The sequence below is a fragment of the Leptopilina heterotoma genome, unplaced genomic scaffold (genome assembly GCF_015476425.1).
Source record: "Leptopilina heterotoma isolate Lh14 unplaced genomic scaffold, ASM1547642v1 Lhet_39, whole genome shotgun sequence".
Lineage (NCBI taxonomy): Eukaryota > Metazoa > Arthropoda > Insecta > Hymenoptera > Figitidae > Leptopilina > Leptopilina heterotoma.
In genome coordinates, this window is record NW_025111058.1 from 779,298 (window position 1) to 802,669 (window position 23,372).

General features: G+C 20.8%; 2 protein-coding genes across 7 annotated transcripts in view; one reads left to right on the top strand and one right to left on the bottom strand.

Moving 5' to 3' along the window:
* LOC122506011 (prominin-1-A) overlaps positions 1–2,805 on the bottom strand; it is a 32,198-nt gene extending 29,393 nt beyond the window's left edge. The window contains exon 1 of the mRNA XM_043617962.1: positions 2,057–2,805. Within this exon, the coding sequence (XP_043473897.1) occupies positions 2,057–2,456 (400 nt within the window). The 5' untranslated portion in view covers positions 2,457–2,805. The remainder of the gene's footprint in view (positions 1–2,056) is intronic.
* The window catches only part of LOC122506012 (trace amine-associated receptor 1), a gene marked incomplete at its 3' end in the record, with an annotated part of 90,741 nt that overhangs the window by 26,446 nt on the left and 40,923 nt on the right, over positions 1–23,372 (top strand). Inside the window, 2 exon segments of one of the 6 annotated variants that reach the window (XM_043617965.1) lie at positions 6,642–6,769; positions 8,157–8,350. 6 annotated transcript variants of the gene reach the window in all.

Here is a 23,372-nt window from a genome sequence, read left to right on the forward strand (position 1 = left end):
TGAATAATAAAACTCATCGAAGAATTTCAATTATTTTTAATACTATTTTAAATCAATTAATAGAAAAATTCAATTATTTTCATAAATAAAGTTTTCCACAAGAATTGAATTATTTAAAATAAAATTTTCATAGTATTTATTATATTTCGAAAAAAGTAATTATTTAAAACAATGTTTATAAAATTCTTATGAAGAATTCAATTATTTTCAAAAATAACAAAATTTTTCACAGAAATTCAATTCTTTTTAAACATTTTAATGAAATTTTTCGCAATAATTCAATTATTTTCATAAATAATAAAATTCTGATTATTTTTGAAAATTTTGATAAAATTCTTAGCAACTATTCAACTATTTTCGTTCAAATAATAAAAATTCTTCAGCAGATTTCAATTATTTTTAATAAAATTTTACAAGAATTGCTGAAAAAATGTTATAATTCTTAAAAATTTAATTTTCAATTCCACGAAAAAATCAATTATTCAAAAAAAGTTTTTTTTAAATTCTTTGGAAGAATTCAAGTATTTAGAAAAATATTAAAATTTTTTACAGAAATTCAATTATTTTTTATTCTCAAATATTTTAATAAAATTGTTCGAAAGAAATTAATTAATTTAAATACAATTTTAATTAAATTTTTTTGAAATAATTCAATTATTCTTTTAGATTTAAAATTCTTCCCGAGAATTCAATTATTTACATAAATAATTCCTCGAAAAAATTGAATTATATCGATAAATAATCATTTTAATGAAATTAATTGCAAAATTCAATTATTTTTGAAAATTAAAAAAAAATTCTTAGCAACTATTTAATTATTTTCATAAATAATAAAATTCACCGCAGGATTTAAATTATTTTTAATACAATTTTACAGGAATTGCTCAAAAATGTAATTATTCTTAAAAATTTAATTTCAATTCCTCGACAAAAATAATTATTTAAAGAAACATTTTTTTAAAATTCTTTGGAAGAATTCAATTATTTACAAAAATTTTAGAATTTTTCATAGGAATTCAATTATTTTCAAATATTTAAATAAAATTGTTTAAAAGAAATCAATTATTTTAAATACAATTTTAATAAAATTTGTTTAAAAATAATTCGATTATTTTTTTAGATTTTAATAAAATTCTTCTGAAGAATTTAATTATTTACATAAATAATTCATCGAAAGAATTCAATTATATTGATAAATAACTAAATTATTCCCAAAAATCTAATTATTTTGAGGCATTTTAATAAAATTTTTTGCAAAATTCAATTATTTTCATAAATAACAATATTCATCGCAAGAATTGAATTATTTTTAAAAGTAATAAATTTCTTTTTGGAAATTCAATTATTTAAAAAAATTCTAATAAAATCGTTCTCAAGAATTCAATTATTTTCATAAATAATAACATGCTTTTTAGGAATACAATTATTTTTAAAAAAAGTTTAATAAAATACTACACAGACATTCAATTATTGTCAAAAATTTTAATAGAATTCTTTGTAAAATTGAATTATTTTTAAAAACTTTTCGCAATTTTACGACTTTTAATATCTAATATTTTTATAGAATTTCCAAACAGAATTCAATTATTTAAAATTTTGTTGTAAAAATCTTCGTAAGAATTCAATTTTTTTCATGAATAATAAAAATTTCTCAGGAATTCAATTATTTAAATTAGAATTTGCATAAAATTAGTCGAAAGAAATCAATTATTTAAAATGTTTTTGATAAAATTCTTCGCAAGAATTAAGTTGTTTTTATAAATATTTAAATTCCTTCATGAATTATAAAATTAGTTGCAGGTATACAATGTATTAGCAGGATAAGAAAGAAGTAAATATTTTTGATGAAAATTAGGAAAAAGTCAGACAAATAAAGTATAGAATGGAATTTTTGTCAGTTTTGTGAAGTGTCTAAAACGAGATTTTTTGGTCGTCAAATTTAATTTTTCGATAGCTACTTGTTTAGTTTAAGAGCTACTTTTTGCTACTTTTTTAAAAATTAATTATCGATTGCGAAGTCTGTGATAACGTATAATAGATTATGAACATTCATTACCAATTGGCAAATCGTATGGTTGCACGAACGAAAGAAAAACTCGGAGAAAGTCAAAAATAAAGAATCCCTTGTCCAAGTGCAACATTGTCATTTTGTACCGATCATCGAGGGGGAGTTTGGGAAAAGTTAATTTAACTCGATTCTCCTCCCAGTCCTTTGGAGCGGCGATTTCCGTTTTCAAGTGAGAAATATTTGATGTCTTTTTGACGTCATCGTTCAACGTTTCCTGGTCAGCTTCACTCCCGTTCAAAGGGTAATATATCACAGAATCTTCAGTAGTTCCATTCAACGATGTGGTCGAGGTGAAATCGACCTCGAGCAGATCCTGCGATGCGCACGTTTTTAACATTGACACGATCAAAAGAATCGTTACAATTCTCGAACTAAGCAAATAGTTCATTTTAAACTTTAGGAATTTTTCAATATTTCCCAAAAAAAAAAAAAAACAGAAATTTATGTGATGAGAATACAAAAGAAATCTACATAACAAACTGGCAACAACTAAATAGAAAGAGTGAAGAGAAAAAAGAAGAAGTGGTAGTCTTGTCGCTGGACTGAATGGGGAATTTTAAAATGCATCTGTCGAGATGAATTCAATCTTTAATTGTAACTGCTCTGGACCAAACGAATGTAAATTGTCGAAGCCTTCGACCAGAGCCATTTGGTTGATTTTGATTGCGTTTTTTCTTCTTTCCGGTAATTTCACCGATAGTAATCGTAACTGACAATGAACACTTTTATAGAGCAACGGTCACAGGCAGACTGTCATTTCGATGGTTCGGTAAAGGCTTCCAGAAACCCCACAAACTCAAGTGTTGTCGAACCCCAGGACGGAGGTGAAATTAACTGGGTTACTCAATATATACATTCGAAGTGAACTCAATTGTTTAACAACTATTCGCAATGCATTTAGGTTAAATGGGTTCATTTTCGAACGTAATTATGTAATAAGTAATTGAAATGAATTTATAAATAACTAAATAATAATAAATTACATCAGTGATATTTTTTTTCAATTACTGTCGACACTTGCAAGTCTTGAACTCGCGCGTCTCTTGATTTTACCCCTTTTCACCTCGTGCAACTATTTAAAGAATATTTTAATTTATTAATTATTATTTTCTGTCCATTTTTTACTACAAGTGCTTATATATTTATTTAGAACCATTTTTGACTGAATTTTAGACTTGGGTTTATTATTTGAAGTGAAAAAATTGACTTAATCTGGTTTTAAGGTTAAAAATGAAATTAAAATGTCTCCACCTGCGAACGCCAAGGTCACCGGTAGATGGCAGTTCGGTTAATGAAATCAGATTCCTCGCCACCTGGTGGCGACCTTGGCGTTCTCAGGTGGACAAATAAAATACCATTTTAACCCTCAAAAACTTTTTTTTATAATTAATACAAAATTAATCATTTAAAATAAATAAATTCAATTAAATTTAAATAATAAATTCAAAATTATTTTTTAATTAATATCTCATATTATTATACAATCAGGGTTTCGAACTAGGTCCGTAAATTAGTATAAAGTCCGTAAAGTCAGTTTTTTTTTTAAAAAAAAGGTCCGTAAAGTCCGTAGTTTCATTGAAAAAACCAGAAAAGTTCGTAAATTTAACGATATAATTTGGAGAATTTTTGAGAATTTACAAATAATTGCAAGAATTAAATTATTTTTCATAAATAATAAAATTCTTCTCAGGAATTCAATTATTTTTCATAAATATTAAAATTCTTCATAAAAATTCAATTATTCTTCATAAATAATAAAATTCTTCTCAGAAATTCAATTATTTTTCATAAATAATAAAATTCTTCTCAGGAATTCAATTATTTTTCATAAATAATAAAATTTTTCTCAGAAATTCAATTATTCTTCATAAATATTAAAATTATTCATAGGAATTCAATTATTTTCATAAATAATAAAATTCTTCTCAGGAATTAATTATTTTTCATAAATAATAAAATTTTTCTCAGAAATTCAATTCTTTTCCATAAATAAAATTCTTCAAAGGAATTAAATTATTTTTCATAAATAATAAAATTCTTCTCAGAAATTCAATTATTTTCAATACAATTAATTACAAATTCGATTCTATTCAATAAATTAAATAAAAATTTCAAAAGAATTCAATTATTTTCTAAAGATTTTAATAAAATTCAAAAATTCCATGTTTATTTTCAATTATTAAGAAAGACGATTATTATTGTAAAAACTTGAAACAAATTGTTTATATAAAATTCAATTACTTTAAAAACTTTCAATTAAAATTATTAAAGAAATTCCATTTTTTTAAAGAAACTAAAAAAAATTCTTGAAAAGAATGAATTATAAAAAATTTTAATGAAATTCTTCCCAAATTCAATTATTTTCATAAATAATAAAATTCTTCTCAAAAATTCAATTTATTATCAAATTTTTTGATAAAATTCTTTGCAAGAATTCAATGATTTGCAAAGTTTTTATAAATTTTTTCGCAATAATTCAATTTTTTTTATAAATAATATAAAATTTTTATAAAGATTCAATTATTTAAATAATAAAATTCTTTTTATGAATTCAATTATTTTTATAAATAATAGAATTTTCGCAGGAATTTAATTATTTGCAAACACAATTTTCATAAAATTTTTCGAAAAAAAATCAATTATTTAAAATGATTGTTATAAAATTCTTCGCTAGAATTCAATTATTTAAAAAAAAGTTAATATAGTTCTTTGTAAGAATTCAATTATTTTTGAAAATTTTAATAAAATTCGTTGCAAGAATTCAATTATTTTAAAAAATTTTCATAAAATTCTTCGAATCAATTCAATTATTTTAAAAAATAATCAATTCAATGATTTTCAATATCTACTATTTTAATAAAATTTTCCAAAAGAATTCAATTATTTAAAAAAATTTTAATGAAATTCTGCGCAAACATTGAATTATATTCATATAAAATAATTTAAATTTTACAAGAAATTCAATTATTTACGAATTTTTTTATAAATTTCTTCCCAATAATTTCATTATTTTCATAAATAAAAAAACTCTTCACAGAATTTCAATTATTTTAAATTCAATTTTAATAGAATTTCTCGAAAAATGTTATTATATTATTCTTAAAAATTTTATTACAATTTGTCAAAAGAATTGAGTTATTTTTAAATTTTCTAATAAAAATTTGTTTTAAAAATGAATTTCAGTTAAAATTTTATAGATAATAATTGAATATTAAAAGCATTATAGCATGAATTTTTAGAAATAATTGTATTCTGAAAAGGTTTCAAATTAAAATCTATGAAAATTAAAATTGTAACTAACAATTCTGTGAAATTAATTTTTTTCAAAAGGGTTTAATTAAATTTTTTTTAAGTTGTTATTTTCTAACATATATTGAATATATTGAATTGAAGAATTTTCGAATAATTGAACTTTCGTAAAATTGAATTTTAATAAACAAATGGATTTGAAAATTGTCAAAGAACTTTTTTGAAAATTATTAAAAATAATTGTTTAAAGAAGAATTTTAGTTAAATTTATGAAAAATTTAATTTCTAGTTTCGAGCCTTGTACAATAAAATTTCAAATTTGAAAAAGAAATGAATAACTGTTATTAAATAAAAAATCTTTTTTCGCTTTATAGACGCATTTCTATCAAAGTTCAATTTTTATTTTTTACTATTTCTCGAATATAGACATTTATTTATATAGAAATATTTGTATAAATAAATAGAGAAATTGCACCAGCTCTCGCATTCTCGTCGCGTAGAATTTATTAACTACTGTAAATGCAAACGATGTTGTATTCTCAATATCAGTATTCTCAATACTGATATGATGATGGAAATTATGGGGGCAATTGATCGAAACAGTTTATCGCTTTGTTACGCTTATACAATACCTATTTTCCCCTGCAAAGGCGCAATATTACCATTTTCAAGATGAGTGGATGCACTAATTACTGTCGCGACATCATTTATCGATTATTTTAATTTATTTCTCAGAAAATTTCATAGTCTCTTTGACAAATATTTATATCGGTAAATTTTTATTAGTATCAAATAAATTTTATTAGTTTCAAATAAATATTTATTAATTTTATTAGTTGCATGTAAATTTTATTTTTTACAAATAATATTTTATTAGTTGCAAATAAATTTTAGTTTCTTCCAAATAAATATTTTTTCTCAAGTAAATATTGTTTCAAACAAATTTGATTTCGAATCAAATAAATTTAATTTACTCCAAATAAAAAATCGTATGTTTGCTAAATAATATTTTTATATTTAAAAAACAAATAAACAATTTTCTACGCTCTCTAAAAAAAAAAATACTTTTTAATTTCACTCCATTTGGTTTCAAATAAAATTTTTCTCTTCGCGTTTATAATATAAATATTTTAATAAAAATTCTAGGTATATAAAAATTGTTTTAATAAATAAAAAAGAAAATATCTTTTATAAATAATTGATATTGCAAAATAAGTGTTATTGTGTGAAAAAAAATTTTTGGCTTTGAATTTATTACGAACTTTTTTTACGATGTAGTGTGGGAAGAGAGAGGACGTGGTGGAAGTTAGAGTCAGTCCGTCGACAGCCTCCGACCCGATCACGACGCCTCTCGACCCTTAGCGATCTTGGCGTCGCGACGGCGTGTTATTTTTAAGTGAGAAACTTTCAAATTATGAACGATAAATGATAATAGAAAATATTTTAACTCACGTAAATTATTTCAAGTGCTTCATTCTAAATATTAGATAATGTTCATAGCAACAACAACAACAAAAATAATAATGAAAAAATAATTTAATAATAAGATTAATAACAAAAACAACAATTATAATAAAAACAGCAATAATAATAATAACAACAACAACAACAATAATAATAATAATAATAATAATAATAATAATAATAATAATAATAATAATAATAATAATAATAAAATAATAATAATAATAATAATAATAATACCTAATAATAATTATAATAGCAACTATAATAATAGAAACGAAATTCTAATAAAATTAATAATAGAAACAAAATTGAAATAAAATTAATAATGGAAAAATAATTATAATAAAAATAATAAGAACAGAAATAAATTATACTAAAAATAATAATAGAAAAAATCTATAATAACAAAAACAATAAAGATATCTCTAATGATAAGAATTATTGGTCCCGTTTATTAATAAATAAATTAACAAATATAAAATTCAATAATTAATATAAAAAACAAAAAGTTGGAATGTTTTAATAAATATATATGTGAATGGTAAAAAAACAGAAATAATTTTTTTTTAAATTGAAAAATAAGGAAAATTAAAAGACGATATAAAAATTTATCGATAATTTATCAATTATTGATTTATTTTATTTTTTGAGATAATTTTATGCATTGGATTCTTTAATCGCAAAGTTTCAGTGACATTATTTGTTATAGAAATGGTGAGAATATTGAGACGTCAGGAGGCAAATAATGTTGGAATAAAAATAAAAAACGTGTAGTTTTATGTGTCACTGAAATGCAGTTTACGTACGAGATATAAAACGTATAATAGCCTCTTCTTCGCCAAAATATAATTTTTAAAGACTTTCGGGACAAACTTTATTAGTTTATTTTTCGCTTATTTGGAATTTTTTCAATATTCATTTGTTTCTTCATCAATATATTTATTTAACAAATATTATTTTTAATAGTAATTATAATAATAATAATAATAATAATTAAATAATATTTTTTTTTCGAGTTCCAAAATTTGATTTTTTTTGTCTTTAAAATATTTTGAAGAAAATTGAAAACGAATTTTTTTTTTATAAATTTTTGCAAGATACTATATTAATAATAATAATAAAACAAAACCTATTGTTTCAAGTTTCCAAACTTGGATTTTTTTTATTTTTAAAAACTTTGGAAAGAAAAGAAATTTTTTGTTAACTTTTGCAAGAATTGTACTGTTGCTCAAATGTTGCATTTTTTTAAATAATAAATATAATTTTAATAAAATATAATAATAGTAATAAAAATATATTAAATATAAAAAAGGAATAATATTCAGCATATTAAATAAGAGAGCAAAAAAAAATAACAAATATTTATCTACAGTTTCATAAATGAAAAATAGTTGAATAAATTGAAATAAATTTAATATCGTGAAGGTGATATTTTCCAATGAACAGACTCAATAATTTTTAATTAATAATAACAAAAAAATACATATAAATACAATATAATAGAATATATATACACATTGTGTGCGCGCTGTAACGGTGTTTAAAGTGGCGAGGAAGCTTCGCAAGGTTTGTTAATTTGATTAAATGATTTTAATTACTTTTGTAAAACGGATATACACTGAAATTTTCGCTTAAAAAAGTACGCAATGAAAATACTGTAATTAAAATTAAAAGTAAAACAAAAAAAAAGAAGAGAGAGAGAGAGAAGATTAAAAAAGAAGTAATCAAAATAAATTTAAGTTTTGAATTTCCAATGTAGCTTCTGTAATTAATTGCAGTATCACTGAAAACTCTTTCGTTCTTAATTATGTCAAGCACTCGTTTCATTTCTCTTATAGATATCTACTTTTAGTAAAGAAATTTTCTCCCCCAAGTAATAGAGAGAAGGAGAGAGAGAGAGAGAGTAAAATCATTTTTCGTCCTTCAATTATAATAGTGAAAATTTCGGAAAAAAGAAATTTTTCTTTTCTAATTGTAGAGGCAGGGGAAAATTTTATTTGAATCGAATATGTAATTTATTTGAGTTGAATAAAAGTCTATTTGTCACAGAGGCTAAAAAATTATTTGTTTAATTTTAAGAAAATAATAACTTTGAAATAAATAATTCGACACAAATGAAGTTTACTTGAAATATATTTATTTATTTCTTATTTATTTTACTTATTTATTTATTTTATTTATTTATTTCATTAATTTATTATTTATTTTCTGGGTGAATAATTGATTCAGAGCCTACAAATTATTTATTTGTTTCTACTAAATTTTATTTTGTTCAAATAAAGTTTATTTACTTCAAGTAAATTTTATTTGGTTCAAATAAATTTTATTCGGGTCAAATAAACTTTATTTTTGTCAAGTTAATTTTATTTGGTTCAAATAAGTTTTATTTGGTTCAAATAAATTTCATTTGTCTCAAATCAATTTCATTTGTTTCAAATCAATTTTTTGTTTATTCAAATTAAGTTTATTTGTTTCGAAGAAAAATTTTATTTATTTCAAATTCGAATAAACTTTATTCGGTTCAAATAAACTTCATTTTTTTGAAATTTTATTTAGTTCAAATAAATTTTATTTGGTTTAAATCAATTTTATTTGTTTCAAACACCTAAATTTTAAATCTTTCAAATAAATTTTATTCGGTTCAAATAAATTTTATTTTTTGTCAAGTAAATTTTATTTGGTGCAAAACAAATTTTATTTATTTCAAATAACTAAACTTTTTTTATTTTAAAGAAATTTTATTTGCTTCCATTAAACTTTTCTCATTTCAAGTAAATTTTAATTCGTTCAAATCAATTTTATTTGTTTCAAACACCTAAATTTTATTTCTTTCAAATAGATTTTATTCTCTTCAAATAAACTTTATTTTTGTCAAGTAAATTTTATTTGGTTCAAGTAAACTTAATTTATGTTAAATAAACTTTATTTGGTTTCAATAAATTTTATTTGATTCAAACAAATTTTTTTCAACTCAGATTAATTTTATTCGTTTCAATTGCCTAAATTTTTTTTTGGTTCGAATAAATAATAATTGAGTAGGTTCTATGAAAAATGTACTTTTATTTGATTAAAATAAATATTTGAAAGAAAAATTTTGAGTAAAAATAATTTTACTACAAAAATTATTTTTAAAATATATACAAAATTATAAAATGAATTTAATTGATTCAAATAACCGATTTCTTGTCTGTTGTCAAATAAATATTTATTTCAATTAAGTAATTTTTATTTAAAATTTTAAATCGAATAAATATTTGCTTGAATCAACTAATTTTTATTTACATCAAATAAATTGCATTTGAACCAATAATTTCAGTATTTAAAGCAAATCTAATTTATTTGATTTAATAAAAATTAGTTGACACAAATAAATATTTATTAAATGCAAATAAACACTAATTTGAATGGTCTAAAAGTTTTGAACGTTTAAATGAACGAAATTTATTTATTTCTTCTTCGAATTAAAATTTCTTTCTAATAATATTGTGTCACTTCATCAAAATATTAATAAATATTAATAAATATTAATTTAAATATAAATTTTGAAAATATTTAATTTATACTTTAAATTTTTATTGTAATCAGTAATTTTTGCAACTATTTATAATGAAAAAATATTTCGTATTCATTTGAACGTTCAGAACTTTAGGAACATTTTATTTGATACAAATAAATATTTATTTAATGCAAATAAATATTTATTTGAGACAAATAAATATTTATTTGAGACAAGTAAACATTTATTTCAGACAAGTAAACATTTATTTGAGACAAGTAAACATTTATTTGAGACAAATAAACATTTATTTGATAATAGATAAGTAATCATTTTTGTTATTCAAGTAAATATTAATTTAATAAGAGTCAAGTAATCTTTTATTTGAATCAAATAAATATTTACTTGATAAGAGTCGAGTATTTGTTTATTTGAATCAAATAAATATTTATTTGATAAGAGCCAATTAATCGTTTATTGGAATCAAATAATTGTTGAGTAATTGTTTATTTGAATCAAATAAATATTTATTTGATAAGAGTCAATTAATCGTTTATTCAAATCAAATAAATTTTGTTCCCATAGTGTAAAATTTTATTTTCAAAAATTACAAACGATTGTTTTCGTGAAAGAATTTTGAAAAGAAAATTCTATAAATAGAGATGATGCAGGTGATGAAAAAATTGTCACGTAGCATTCTCTGAAGAGGGTGATAGGCAAAATCAAGGTCAATCTAGATGAGTTTATCATTGATCCTCCAGTGACTTCTTCTTCTTTTTTCTTTTTTTTTCTTTTTTCGAGAGTTTTCTCTCTCTCTCTCTCTTTCGTTGTGTGCATGAGACCCAAGTTTAAAGCGATCGTCCATGCGGATATTTCGTTGACCTTAGTCGATAATTTATGAGGCGCAACGTATGCGCAAAAAGCGACCCATTTTTGTTCCAATCCTTAATTTTGCCTTTTGCTCATCGTGCTCGAATAAAAGCATTCTCTCGAGCGAGAGAAAAATCATTCTATATGTTCCGAACAGTTTTTACCAACACTTGGACCAATAAGATGAGAAAAATCTGTAAATCTGAGGATGAAGTGAAAAAAGATTTATTTCACTGTATATATATAATGTGAGTGGATTTTTTTTTGAGAATATTTATGGATGATTCTCTCTCACAAAAAAAAAACGAGTAGTTCACGTATGTCCCTGGCTCTCTAAATCTGAATTAGTTAAAAATTAAATTCGGTTTTTTTTAAAAACGAGGAAAAAACCATATGCATATTTTATACAAAAAAAAAAAAAATTTTGTAATGTATAAAAAAATACCTTTTAAAGTTTAACCGACACGAATTTAGCTTAAATTTATTATTTATATAATAAAAATTCAAATTCTTATGATAAAGTAAATTGAATGCACTTTTCATATACGCGAAGTACAAATTGCCTAAATTGTATACACATATATGGCATATGTATACATTTTTCGAAAAAGGAACTGGCTTTCATGGATAATCTAAATAGTAATCTCCATAAACTTTTCCTTAAATAAGAAGCCCGGTTGCGTTAAACCGCAAAGTGTCGCGCTTGGAAAGCTTAAAAGTTTATATACAGCTTTCGCAGTCATTTATACAATGCCAAGAATATAATAGCAGGCAAAAATGTATACATATGCAAGACAAAGTTCTTTGAAATTAAAAATAAAATATATTGGTACTTGAAAACTTTTCTCTTCAAAGTTAAAAAAAAACAATTCAGAGGTATAAAGAAGAAACTCGTTAATAAAACTCAAGTGATTCAATTTTCAAGTTGAAAAATATTTCGAAAGTTTAAATTTAATAAAATTTAAATTAAATATGGTTTTTTTAAAGCTTTTAAAATTCAATGTTTGCAGGCTTTACACACTCTGCTATTAAAATCAACTATTTAATACTTTTTTCCAATTTGCTACTATTTGGATACTTTTTTAGATTTGTGACACTAAAAGCTACTGTTTTTTTTTTGGGAGAATTTTTACAACTTTAAAATCGCTAAAAGTTGAAATTAGAAACATATTCTCAAAAATTTTAATAAAATTCTTAGAAACGATTCAATTATTTTCAAAAATATTACAAAATTAAATTATTTTTAAAATTTTAATAGCTAATATTTTAATAAAATTTTCCAAAATTTCTTTTCCATTTTCCAAATTATTTAGAAGAATTGTAATAAAATTCTTAGTAAGTATTCAATTTTTTTTATAAATAATAACATACTTTAGATAAATTCAATTATTTTGAATTTTGAATATAATTTTAAAAAAAACTTTGCGCAGAAATCTAATTATTTTCATAAATAATAAAATTTTGACATCAGGAATTTAGTTATTTAAAATAAAATTTTCATTAAACTTTTACGAGAAAAAGAATTATTTATAAGAATATTTTTAAATTTCTTCACGTGAATTGAATTTATTTTAAGGTAAATGTAATAAAATTTCTTGAAAGAATTGTTATTTTTAAAAATCTTTTTAAAATTCTATATAAGAATTCAATTATTTTCAATGCAATTTTAATAAAATTCCTTGAAAGAATTCAGTTATTTTTGAAAAACTTATTAAAATTTTATACAAGAATTGAATTATTTTCAATAAAATTTTAATTAAATTCGTCAAAAAAATTTGTAAGAATTCAATTATTATTCTCATAATTAATAAAATTCTACTCGGGAATTAAATTATTTTCATAAATATGATATAATTTCCACGGAAATTTAGTTATTCGAAAAATACAATTTTCATAAAATTTTCTAAACAAAATCAATTATTTTAACAAATTTTTATAAAAGTTTCCGAACAAAATCAATTATTTTAAAAAATGTTTATAATATTCTTGGCAAGAATTTTTATTATTTTTATAAAAAATAATAAAAAATTATTGCAGAATTAAAATGATTTTTAGTAACAATTTTAAATAAATTCCCTGAAAAACACAATTTTTTAAAAATTTTATTAAAATGCTTAGAAAAGATTATATTATTTTAAGAAATTTTGATAAAATTCCTTAGTTATTTAAAAAATACAATTTTCATAAAATTTCCTAAACAAAATCAATTATTTAAAAAATTTTTATAAAAGTTTCCGAACAAAATTAATTATTTTAAAAAATTTTTATAAAATTCTTAGCAAGAATTTTTATAAAAAATAATAAAAATAATTGCAGAATTAAAATTATTTTTAGTAACAATTTTAAATAAATTCCCTGAAGAATACAATTTTTTAAAAAATTTTATTAAAATTCTTTGAAAAAAATTAATTGTTTTAAGAAATTTTGATAAAATTCTTTAGAAGAATTCAATTATAAGAAATATTTAATTATTATCAAATAATTTATTTCTTTTTCTTTTTAAATAGTTGAAATATTGAATATTAAAACCGATATAGTATAATATTTTTAAAATAATTAAATTTCCAAACATTTAATTTTTGAAAATTTTTATTTATCGTAAAATTGTAATAATAATAAAATTTTCATTTTTAAAAAATTCTTAATTTTTTTATTTTTTTTGAAAAATGATTAAAGTTTTGAATAAGTTTAGTTAAAAATTACAACAAAAAAATTATTGAATTTTTGAAGAATTACAGTTGTTATTTTTAGAAATTGTGAAATTTCAAAAAGATTTTTACACAGTAATCATTTTAAATATTTTAATTCCTGTGGATAAATAAATAAGTATTTCAATATTTATTTAACAAAAAATTATTCAAGGTTTGATTGTAATATTTAATTTGGAAATTATGAAAAAAATTAGTTTTTTTTGGGAAAATTGTAATTCAAATGTTTTGAAAGTAGTTGACTGTTCGTAAATAATTTAAAAAGATTAAATTATATTTTCAATTAGGTTGGAAATTTTGTCAAATTTAACTAAAAATGTGTATATTTTCAAGGATTTTTTTTCTACTTTTAAAAATTATTTTTAAATATAACCGTTTTTTCGAAGAATTTGAATTCAAATTTAGAAAAATATTGAAGTTTGTAAAAATTTAGAATTGACGTTATTAGGAGGTATAAGAAGAAACGTAAATATTTTTGTTTTAATTTAGAAAAAAATCGGGGAAATATAATGCAGAATCAAATTTTTGTGATTTTTTTCTAAATCGTTTAAAACAAGTTTTTTTAGTCGTCAAGTTTAATTTTTCAATAGACACATTTTTTTTACTAATTTTTTCCATCTTAAAGCTATTTTTTAATACTTTTTCGAAAATTTATTGTCGAGTGCGAAACCTGTGTTTGAATTTATAGAATTTTTTCGAGATTCCCCTCTTGCGTCACAATTCATCTAAGTTTTTTTCAGTTTTCTTATTTTCTTTTTTTTTTTTTGTAAATATAAGATTCAGGGGATAATAAAGCTTGAGAAAGGGTAGCATTGTAAAAGTCGGTTCACAGGTGCGCTGTCCTCTTGGATTCATGTCTCGTGTTCTTGTGGTTCCGGCGTTTTACGATCATTTTGCAAGTAAACACATAGAGTTCATTGAATAATACACATCCTTGGAGTACGAGCATCAACTTAAAGTTTCTATTTTTTTTTTAAAAAGGTATTTAAGAAATGGTATTTAAAAATTTTTTTTTATTTAAATATTTAGGAAACATCAACTGACTATGACTGTTTCTAATATTCAATATTGATTTTCAGTAGGTCAATTTCTACTTTTTGTAAACATTGGAAAAATTTTGATTTTTGAAACAAAAATCTTTTTATATTATTTTCTTAGAATTTTTAAACTTGGGGATTTTTTGCACAAGATAAAAAAATATAAAATAATTTTTACTACTTTTGCAAAGTAAAACTCGAAGTGTTCAGAACTGTTGTCAATTTGGACTATTTCGAGAATAAATTCTATTTAGTTCAAAGTATTTTTTACTAATTACGTTCTTATTTTTATATTAAAATTTACTTCGGATGTTATAAAGTTTACTCTGAAAAAGTAGAATTAAAAAGTAAAATTAAAAAGTAAAATTTGCCATATTAAAAATTCGTTAGATTTTTAATATAGCAAATTTTACTTTTTAATTAATTTAATTAATTTTTAATTTTACTTTTTACTCTAGAAAAGTAGAATTAAAAAGTTAAATTTTACTTTTTCCATTCAGTTAATTTTTTTTTTTAATTATTTAAATTTCGTTCGTATAGAAAATAATATTTTTTGATAAAACATATATTTATTAATTAAAAGTAGTAAGAAAAATATTGTTGATAATAACATTAGTATTAATATAAAAATAACATTTGTTGTAACAAAACAGTTTGAAACTTAAAGAAAGGAATAATAAATTTTCCCGAAATATATAGTCAAGCAGAATTTTCGTTAACTGATTTATAGAAAAATGTTCTGCTCCAATTTATAGTTTTGTTGCTTCGAGACATATTGGTATATGTGTAGGTATATATACAGTATGTACATATACATGAGGAGAAAAGTTTTGTTGAAGACAGCTTTGTTGACCCGAACAAGTTTTATTAACTGTTATGGGAAAAACTTTCTTATGCAACTGTACTACATGTGCAATATAAAAATAATTGTTTTTACAATTCCAGCAAAAGTTACACACACACACACTGGGTAATATTAAAAGAAATTAATATAAATATTTTATAAAAGAAAAATATTAGTGTACAAAATTTTAATAAAGGATTTTAATTAAAATTTCCAAATGGAACATTTCCAAGTAGATTAAAATCGTAACATATTTCTCTTTTCTTTTAATAAAATGTTTTCTTTTTCATTTTTTATGCTTTTATGTGCGAAGAAAGTATCAAGTCATTGTTCCTCTGAAGTGGAAATAAGTTTATGTAAACCGTTCGGGATTAGAAGTTCCGATCAAATTTTTTTTTGGCTTGAACGATTAGAATTTTTCGAACTTAAGTGACTTTATTAAATTAAAACATAGAACTATGAGATTATAAATTCATAACTTTAATGAAGTGCAACAATTGGAGCAAGAAACATTTCTATAACTTGTTAAATGTGCTTTGAAGTGTAACTTACGTGACAGGAAACCGGGTGCTTCGGTTTATCGTAGAATGCCAAAGTTATTTTGCACATCATGATATAGCCGAATTCTCAACTCATCAGCAAACGTTTCTCCATACAAAGGCGCACGTTCGAGACAAGTGTATAAGCAAATATAGAAATTCCTGTGACGACCACATTAAACTTCGTATCGAAGTCAAACTTCTATTTCTAAATGGCTGATTTTTCTGAAAGTGCTAATTATTCTGAACTTCGATTATTTCATTTTTTTTCAATTAAAGACTTCGCACTCGATAATTGTGACGCGATCTGAAGAAAGGGACCTTAGAAGCAAAAAATTATAGGTTATGTTTGCAATTTTTTAAATGAAAATACAAAAAAAGGATCAACTGTCAATAAAAATTATTTATTTTTAAGTCTTCATTAGAACTAAAATATTTAATAAACACTGATTTTAGTTTGAAAAAAGTAAAAAGAAACTTTCAATCAAGAAAAGTTTAACACTAACATAACCTTAAAGTGATTTGCTTCTAAGGTCCCTTTCTTCAGATCGCGTCACAATTAATTTTAAAAAAACAGCAAAAAGTAGTTTTTCATACTAAAAAAATAAGTCAAAAAGTAGCTATCGAAAAATTAAACTTGACAACCAAAAAAACTCGTTTTAAACACTTCTCAAAATTGACAAAAATTCCAATCTATATTTTATTTTCCTGATTTTTTCCTAATTTCCATCAAAAATATTTACTTCTTTCTTATCCTGATAATAAATTGAATTCCTGCAACGAATTTTATTATTCATGAAAAAATTTAAATATTTATAAAGATAATTTAATTCATGCCAAGAATTTTATAAACAATTTTAAATAATTGATTTATTTCGAACAATTTTATGCAAATTCTAATTAAAATAATTGAATACCTGAGAAAATTTTATTACTCATGAAAAGAATTGAAATATTACGAAGATTTTTACAAAAAATTTTTTAAATAATTGAATTCTGTTTGGAAATTTTATGAAAATAGTTGATATTGGAAATCATTTAATTGCAAAAAATTTTAAAAATAAGTAAATTTTACAAAGAATGTTATTAAAATTTTTGAAAATAATTAAATGTCTGTGTGGTATTTTATTACATTTTTTTGAAAATAATTGAATTCCTAAAAAGCATTTTATTATTTATGAAAATATTTGAAATCTTGCGAACGATTTTATTAGAATTTTTTTAAATAATTGAATTTCCAAGAAGAAATTTATTACTTTTAAAAATAATTGAATTCTTGTGATGAATATTGTTATTTATGAAAATAATTGAATTTTGCAAAGAATTTTATTAAAATGCCTCAAAATAATTGAATTTTCGGGAATAATTTTGTAATTTATCGACATAATTGAATTCTTGGGAAGAATTTTATTAAAATCTAAAAGAATAATTAAATTATTACAGAAAAATTTAATATAATTGTATTTAAAATAATTGATTTCTTTCGAACAATTTTATTAAAATATTTGAATTCCTGTGAATTAAATTTCTAATATTTTTGTAAATAATTGATTTGTTTCGAGAAATTACAATTAAATTATTAAGAATAATTACATTTTTTTAGCAATTCCTGTAAAATTGTATTAAAAATAATGAAATCCTGCGATGAATTTTATTATTAATGAAAATAATTGAATAGTTGCAAAAGATTTTATTACAATTTTCAAAAATAATTGAATTCCTGAGAAGAATTTTATTATTAATGAAAATAATTGAATTATTGAGAATGATTTAATAAAATGTTTAAAAAAAATTAAATTTCTTTGAAAAATTTTTCTATTTTTGAAAATTATTGAATTCTTTATAAGAATTTTAAAAAAATTGTTTTAAATAATTCTCTTTTTGTAATATAATAAATAATTGAATTTTTCGAATAATAAATTGAAAATAGCATTAAAATAATTGAAATTCGTCAATGAGTTTTATTACTTATGAAAATAATTGAATTCTTGCTTATAATTAAATTTAAAAAAATTTTTTTAATTGAATTTTGATGAAAAATGGTATTATCAGTGAAAGTAATTGAATTATTGTGAAAAATTGTATAAAAATTTTGTTAAATAATTGATTTTTTCGAAATTTTTTTAAAAATGCTATTCTAAATTAATTGAATTCCTGTGAAAATTTTATTATTTATGAAAATAATTGAATTTATGATGAATTTTAGAAATTTTTTTTAAAATTATAATGAATTGGTTTGCGACATTTTATGAAGATACTAGATATTGAAAATAATTGAATTTCGAATATTTTTTTTTTAATATAATTGAATTCTTGTGATGAATATTGTTATTTATGAAAATAGTTGGAATTTGAAAAGAATTTTATTAAAATGCCTTAAAATAATTGAATTTTCGGGAATAATTTTGATATTTATCCACATAATTGAATTCTTTCGAAGAATATTTAGGTAAATAATTGAATTTTTCCAAAGAATTTAAAAAGAACATTTTTTTTAAATAGTTGATTTTTTCGAGGAATTGAAATTAAATTTTTAAGAATAATTACATTTTTTGAGCAATTCCTGTAAAATTGAATTAAAAGTTATTAAAATCCTGCGATGAATTTTATTATTTATGAAAATAATTGAATAGTTGATAAGAATTTTATTAAAATTTTCAAAAATAATTCAATTCCTGCGATGAATTTTATTATTTATGAAAATAATTGAATAGTTGCAATGAATTTTATTAAAATATTTGAAAATAATTGAAATCCTGTGAAAAATTTTAATATTTTTGTAAATAATTGAATTCTTCCAAAGAATTTTGAAAAAACATTTTTTTTAAATAATTTATGTTTTCGAGGAATTGAAATTAAATTTTTAAGAATAATTACATTTTTTGAGCAATTCCTATAAAATTGAATTAAAAGTTATTAAAATCCTGCGATGAATTTTATTATTTATGAAAATAATTGAATAGTTGATAAGAATTTTATTAAAATTTTCAAAAATAATTGAATTGCTGAGAAGAATTTTATTATGTATGAAAATAATTGAATTCATTCGGAGAATTATTTTTGTAAATAATTGGATTTTTTGGAAAGAATTTTATTTAAATCTCAAAAAATAATTGTATTATTTCTAAAAAATATGAATTAAAATTGTATTTAAAATGATTGATTTATTTCCAACAATTTTATTAAAATATTTGAATATAATTGAATTCCAATGAATAATTCTAATACTTTTTTAAATAATTGAATTCTTCCAAAGAATTTAAAAAAACATTTTTTTTTTTAAATAATTGATTTTTTCCAGGAATTGAAATTAAATTTTTAAGAATAATTACATTTTTAGAGCAATATTCCTGTAAAATTGTATTAAAATTTAAAAATTTAAAAATAATTGAAATCCTGCGATGAATTTGATTATTTATGAAAATGGCTTTATGAAATTGTCTTTCTTAAACACACAGATTTTCTAAGGATATCAAATTGATTTGATAATAAATTTGATATCCTTAGAAAAACTATGTGTTTAAGAACTTAACAAAGACAATGTTTGATTCAAAGATATTGTTTTCTCAGTTTTTGTTTTTAACTTGAAAGTTTTAATTCAATTGAATAAAAAAATGTTTGTTTCTAAAAAGGTGGAACTAATACAATTTCCATTGGTATGTTCATCTTTAAATTTACTGTTATAGTAGTCTTTTCTTTTCTTTTCTTTTTTTTTGGTCAGATAGGTTTGCACACGTCAGCAATATTCTAGGTGCCAAGAAAACCGAAGAATTCTCACGTTTTACGATCAAACGCCGCGCGCAGTTTGCCCAGTGCAAATTTACCTTTTTATGTTTTTCTCAAGCCACAGAGCAATGTACCATCTCGCTTCAGCACAGTGCGTTTCATGGTTAAATTGCATGTGGAGTTTTACGCGAACGAAATAGGATCGAGGAGAAAACAAAAGAAGAATCATATAATACGTTTTCTTTTCTCTCTCTTTCTCTAAATATAAATTTAACTCCGGAAAGGAAAGTGCTTTCAACAATTGCGCTATGAAAATGTACAAGTTTGCTTTCAAGTTCGAATTCATGATAAATCATAATATGAGACTTCATAACTGCCAATAACATAGCGTCTATGAATTTTTATAGCAACCTTTTAAAAATGAGATGAGAGGGAAAAAGAGCTTTTCATATCCAATTTATGAATTTAATACTATTTTTTTTTCTTTATCCTTTTTTTTTTTTTTTTCTTTTTTTAGTTAAACCTTCGACTATTTTACGTTGCCAATTTGAAAAGTGGACCACGCTCTTTTTTTCATGGAACAAATTATTGGGAATTTGTTAGTGGCTCATTTTGAACATGAAAGTCTGCGGAAGACCCAAAAGCAGAAAATTAAAATCGAATTTCAATTGAAAGTTGCAAATGACTAGAAATTTATTCAATTTTGATAGAGGCAATTAATATTCCTGTTATTATTATTATTTACTAGTATCATTCAAATTTACCAAAATTCAGAATTTTCTTATGAAATCTAATTTTTTTCAGTACTTTTAATGAAATTACCTAAAATTTTTATTAAAACATATATAGATTATGATAAAATATTTTATTTCATTGAAATGAATATTTTTCATCCCACAGAAAAAATTGGAAAAAATATCAACTTTCGACAGAATGAATGAGCGTGTGCTTTAAAATTAAAAACCCTGAAAAAATTAATTTTGCCCTTTAAATAAAAATCCCTACTTGTAAATTTATAATTTTCTTTTTTTTTTAATACAATGATATGAAATGACAAGTTTTTCTTGATTTTAGTTCTCTGTATATATTTTACAACCGAGATAAGAACATGAAGTGAAGAAACATGAGAACATTTTCATGCTATGGTATAAATCACAAAGTTTAAACACCACACATGTGGTGGAAACGACTTCTCAGTTTAATTATATCATCTGAGCGTACGAGACTAATAATTTATACACACGTTTGTCTCCACTGATTGCAATTACTTTCTTCGAAAATTATAATTTTATATTTTTCTTTTATATATAAGAAAAAATTATTTAAATGATAGGTACAAATTTTTTCTATTTTGTTTTTTTTGAGATTTTCCATTACTTTATTTGAATTCGCTAATACTAGAAATAAAAAAACTATTCTCAAAAATTATAATCAAATTCTTTAAAATGAATCAATTATTTTCAAATAATATTCGAAATTTAATTATTTTCAATATCTAGTATTTTCATAAAATTTCGCAAAAGAATTCAATTATTTAAAAAAAAAATTTATAAAATTCATCTAAAATTCAATTATTTTCATAAATAATAAAATTTCCACAGAAATTCAATTAATTTAGAATAGCATTTTTAAAAAAATTTCGAAAAAATCAATTATTTAACAAAATTGTTGTACAATTCTTCACAATAATTCAATTACTTTCACTAAAAATAACAGTTTTCATCAAAATTCAAATTAAAAAAATTTTTTTAATATAATTATAAGCAAGAATTCAATTATTTTCGTAAGTAATAAAACTCATCGACGAATTTCAATTATTTTAATGCTATTTTCAATGTATTAATCGAAAAATTCAATTATTTATTATATTACAAAAAAAAGAATTATTTAAAACAATGTTTTTAAAATTCTTCTAAAGAATTCAATTATTTTCAAAAATAAAAAAAATTTTCAAAGAAATTCAATTCTTTTTAAACATTTTATTAAATCATTCTCAATAATTCAATTATTTTCATTAATAATAAAATTCTTCTCAGGAATTCAATTATTTTTGAAAATTGTAATAAAATCTTTTGCAACTATTCAATTATTTTCATTAATAATAAAATTCTTCTCAGGAATTCAATTATTTTTGAAAATTGTAATAAAATATTTTGCAACTATTCAATTATTTTCATTAATAATAAAATTCATCGCAGGATTTAAATTATTTTAAAATTTTTAAATTTTAATACAATTTTACAGGAATTGCTCTAAAAATGTAATTATTGTTAAAAATTTAATTTCAATTCCTCGAAAAAATCAACTATTTAAAAAAAATGTTCTTTTTAAATTCTTTGGAAGAATTCAATTATTTACAAAAATATTATAATTTTTCACAGGAATTCAATTATTTTCAAATATTTTAATAAAATTGTTAGAAAGAAATCAATTATTTTAAATACAATTATATTAAATTTTTCTGTAATAATTCAATTATTCTTTTAGATTTTAATAAAATTCTTCCCAAGAATTCAATTATGTCGATAAATTACAAAATTATTCCCGAAAATTCAATTATTTTGAGGCATTTTAATAAAATTCTTTGCGAAATTCAATTATTTTCATAAATAACAATATTCATCACAAGAATTCAATTATTTTTAAAAGTAATAAATTTCTTCTTGGAAATTCAATTATTTAAAAAAATTCTAATAAAATCGTTCGCAAGATTTTAATTATTTTCATAAATAATAAAATGCTTTTTAGGAATTCAATTATTTTCAAAAAAATGTAATAAAATACAACACAGACATTTAATTATTTTCAAAAATTTTAATAACATTCTTTGTAAAATTTAATTATTTTTAAAAACTTTTTGCAATTCATCGATTTTCAATATTTACTATTTTCATAAAATTTCTAAACATAATTCAATTACTTAAAAAATTTTTTGTAAAAATCTTTGTTTAGAATTCAATTCTTTTCATGAATAATTAAATTTTTTTTCGGAATTCAATTTTTAAAATTTTAAATTTGCATAAAATTAGTCGAAAGAAATCAATTATTGATTCAATAAAAATTTCAATTAACTTTTAATTCAATTATAAAATATGTTTAATTTAAACATTTTGTGATCCTAAAGTTCTGAACGTTGAAATGAACGAAATTTATTTATTTCTCTTTCAAATTAAATTTTTATTACAATAATTTTGCGTTTTAATAAATGAATAATAAAGTTTCTAGATATAAAATTAAAATTTTTACTTTTTATTGCAAGCAGTAATTTATGAAAATATTTTTAATAATAAAATATTTCATTCATTTAAACGTTTAAAACTTGTCGATCATAATATTTTTTCGGTTTGTTTGATGATAAACTTATTTTT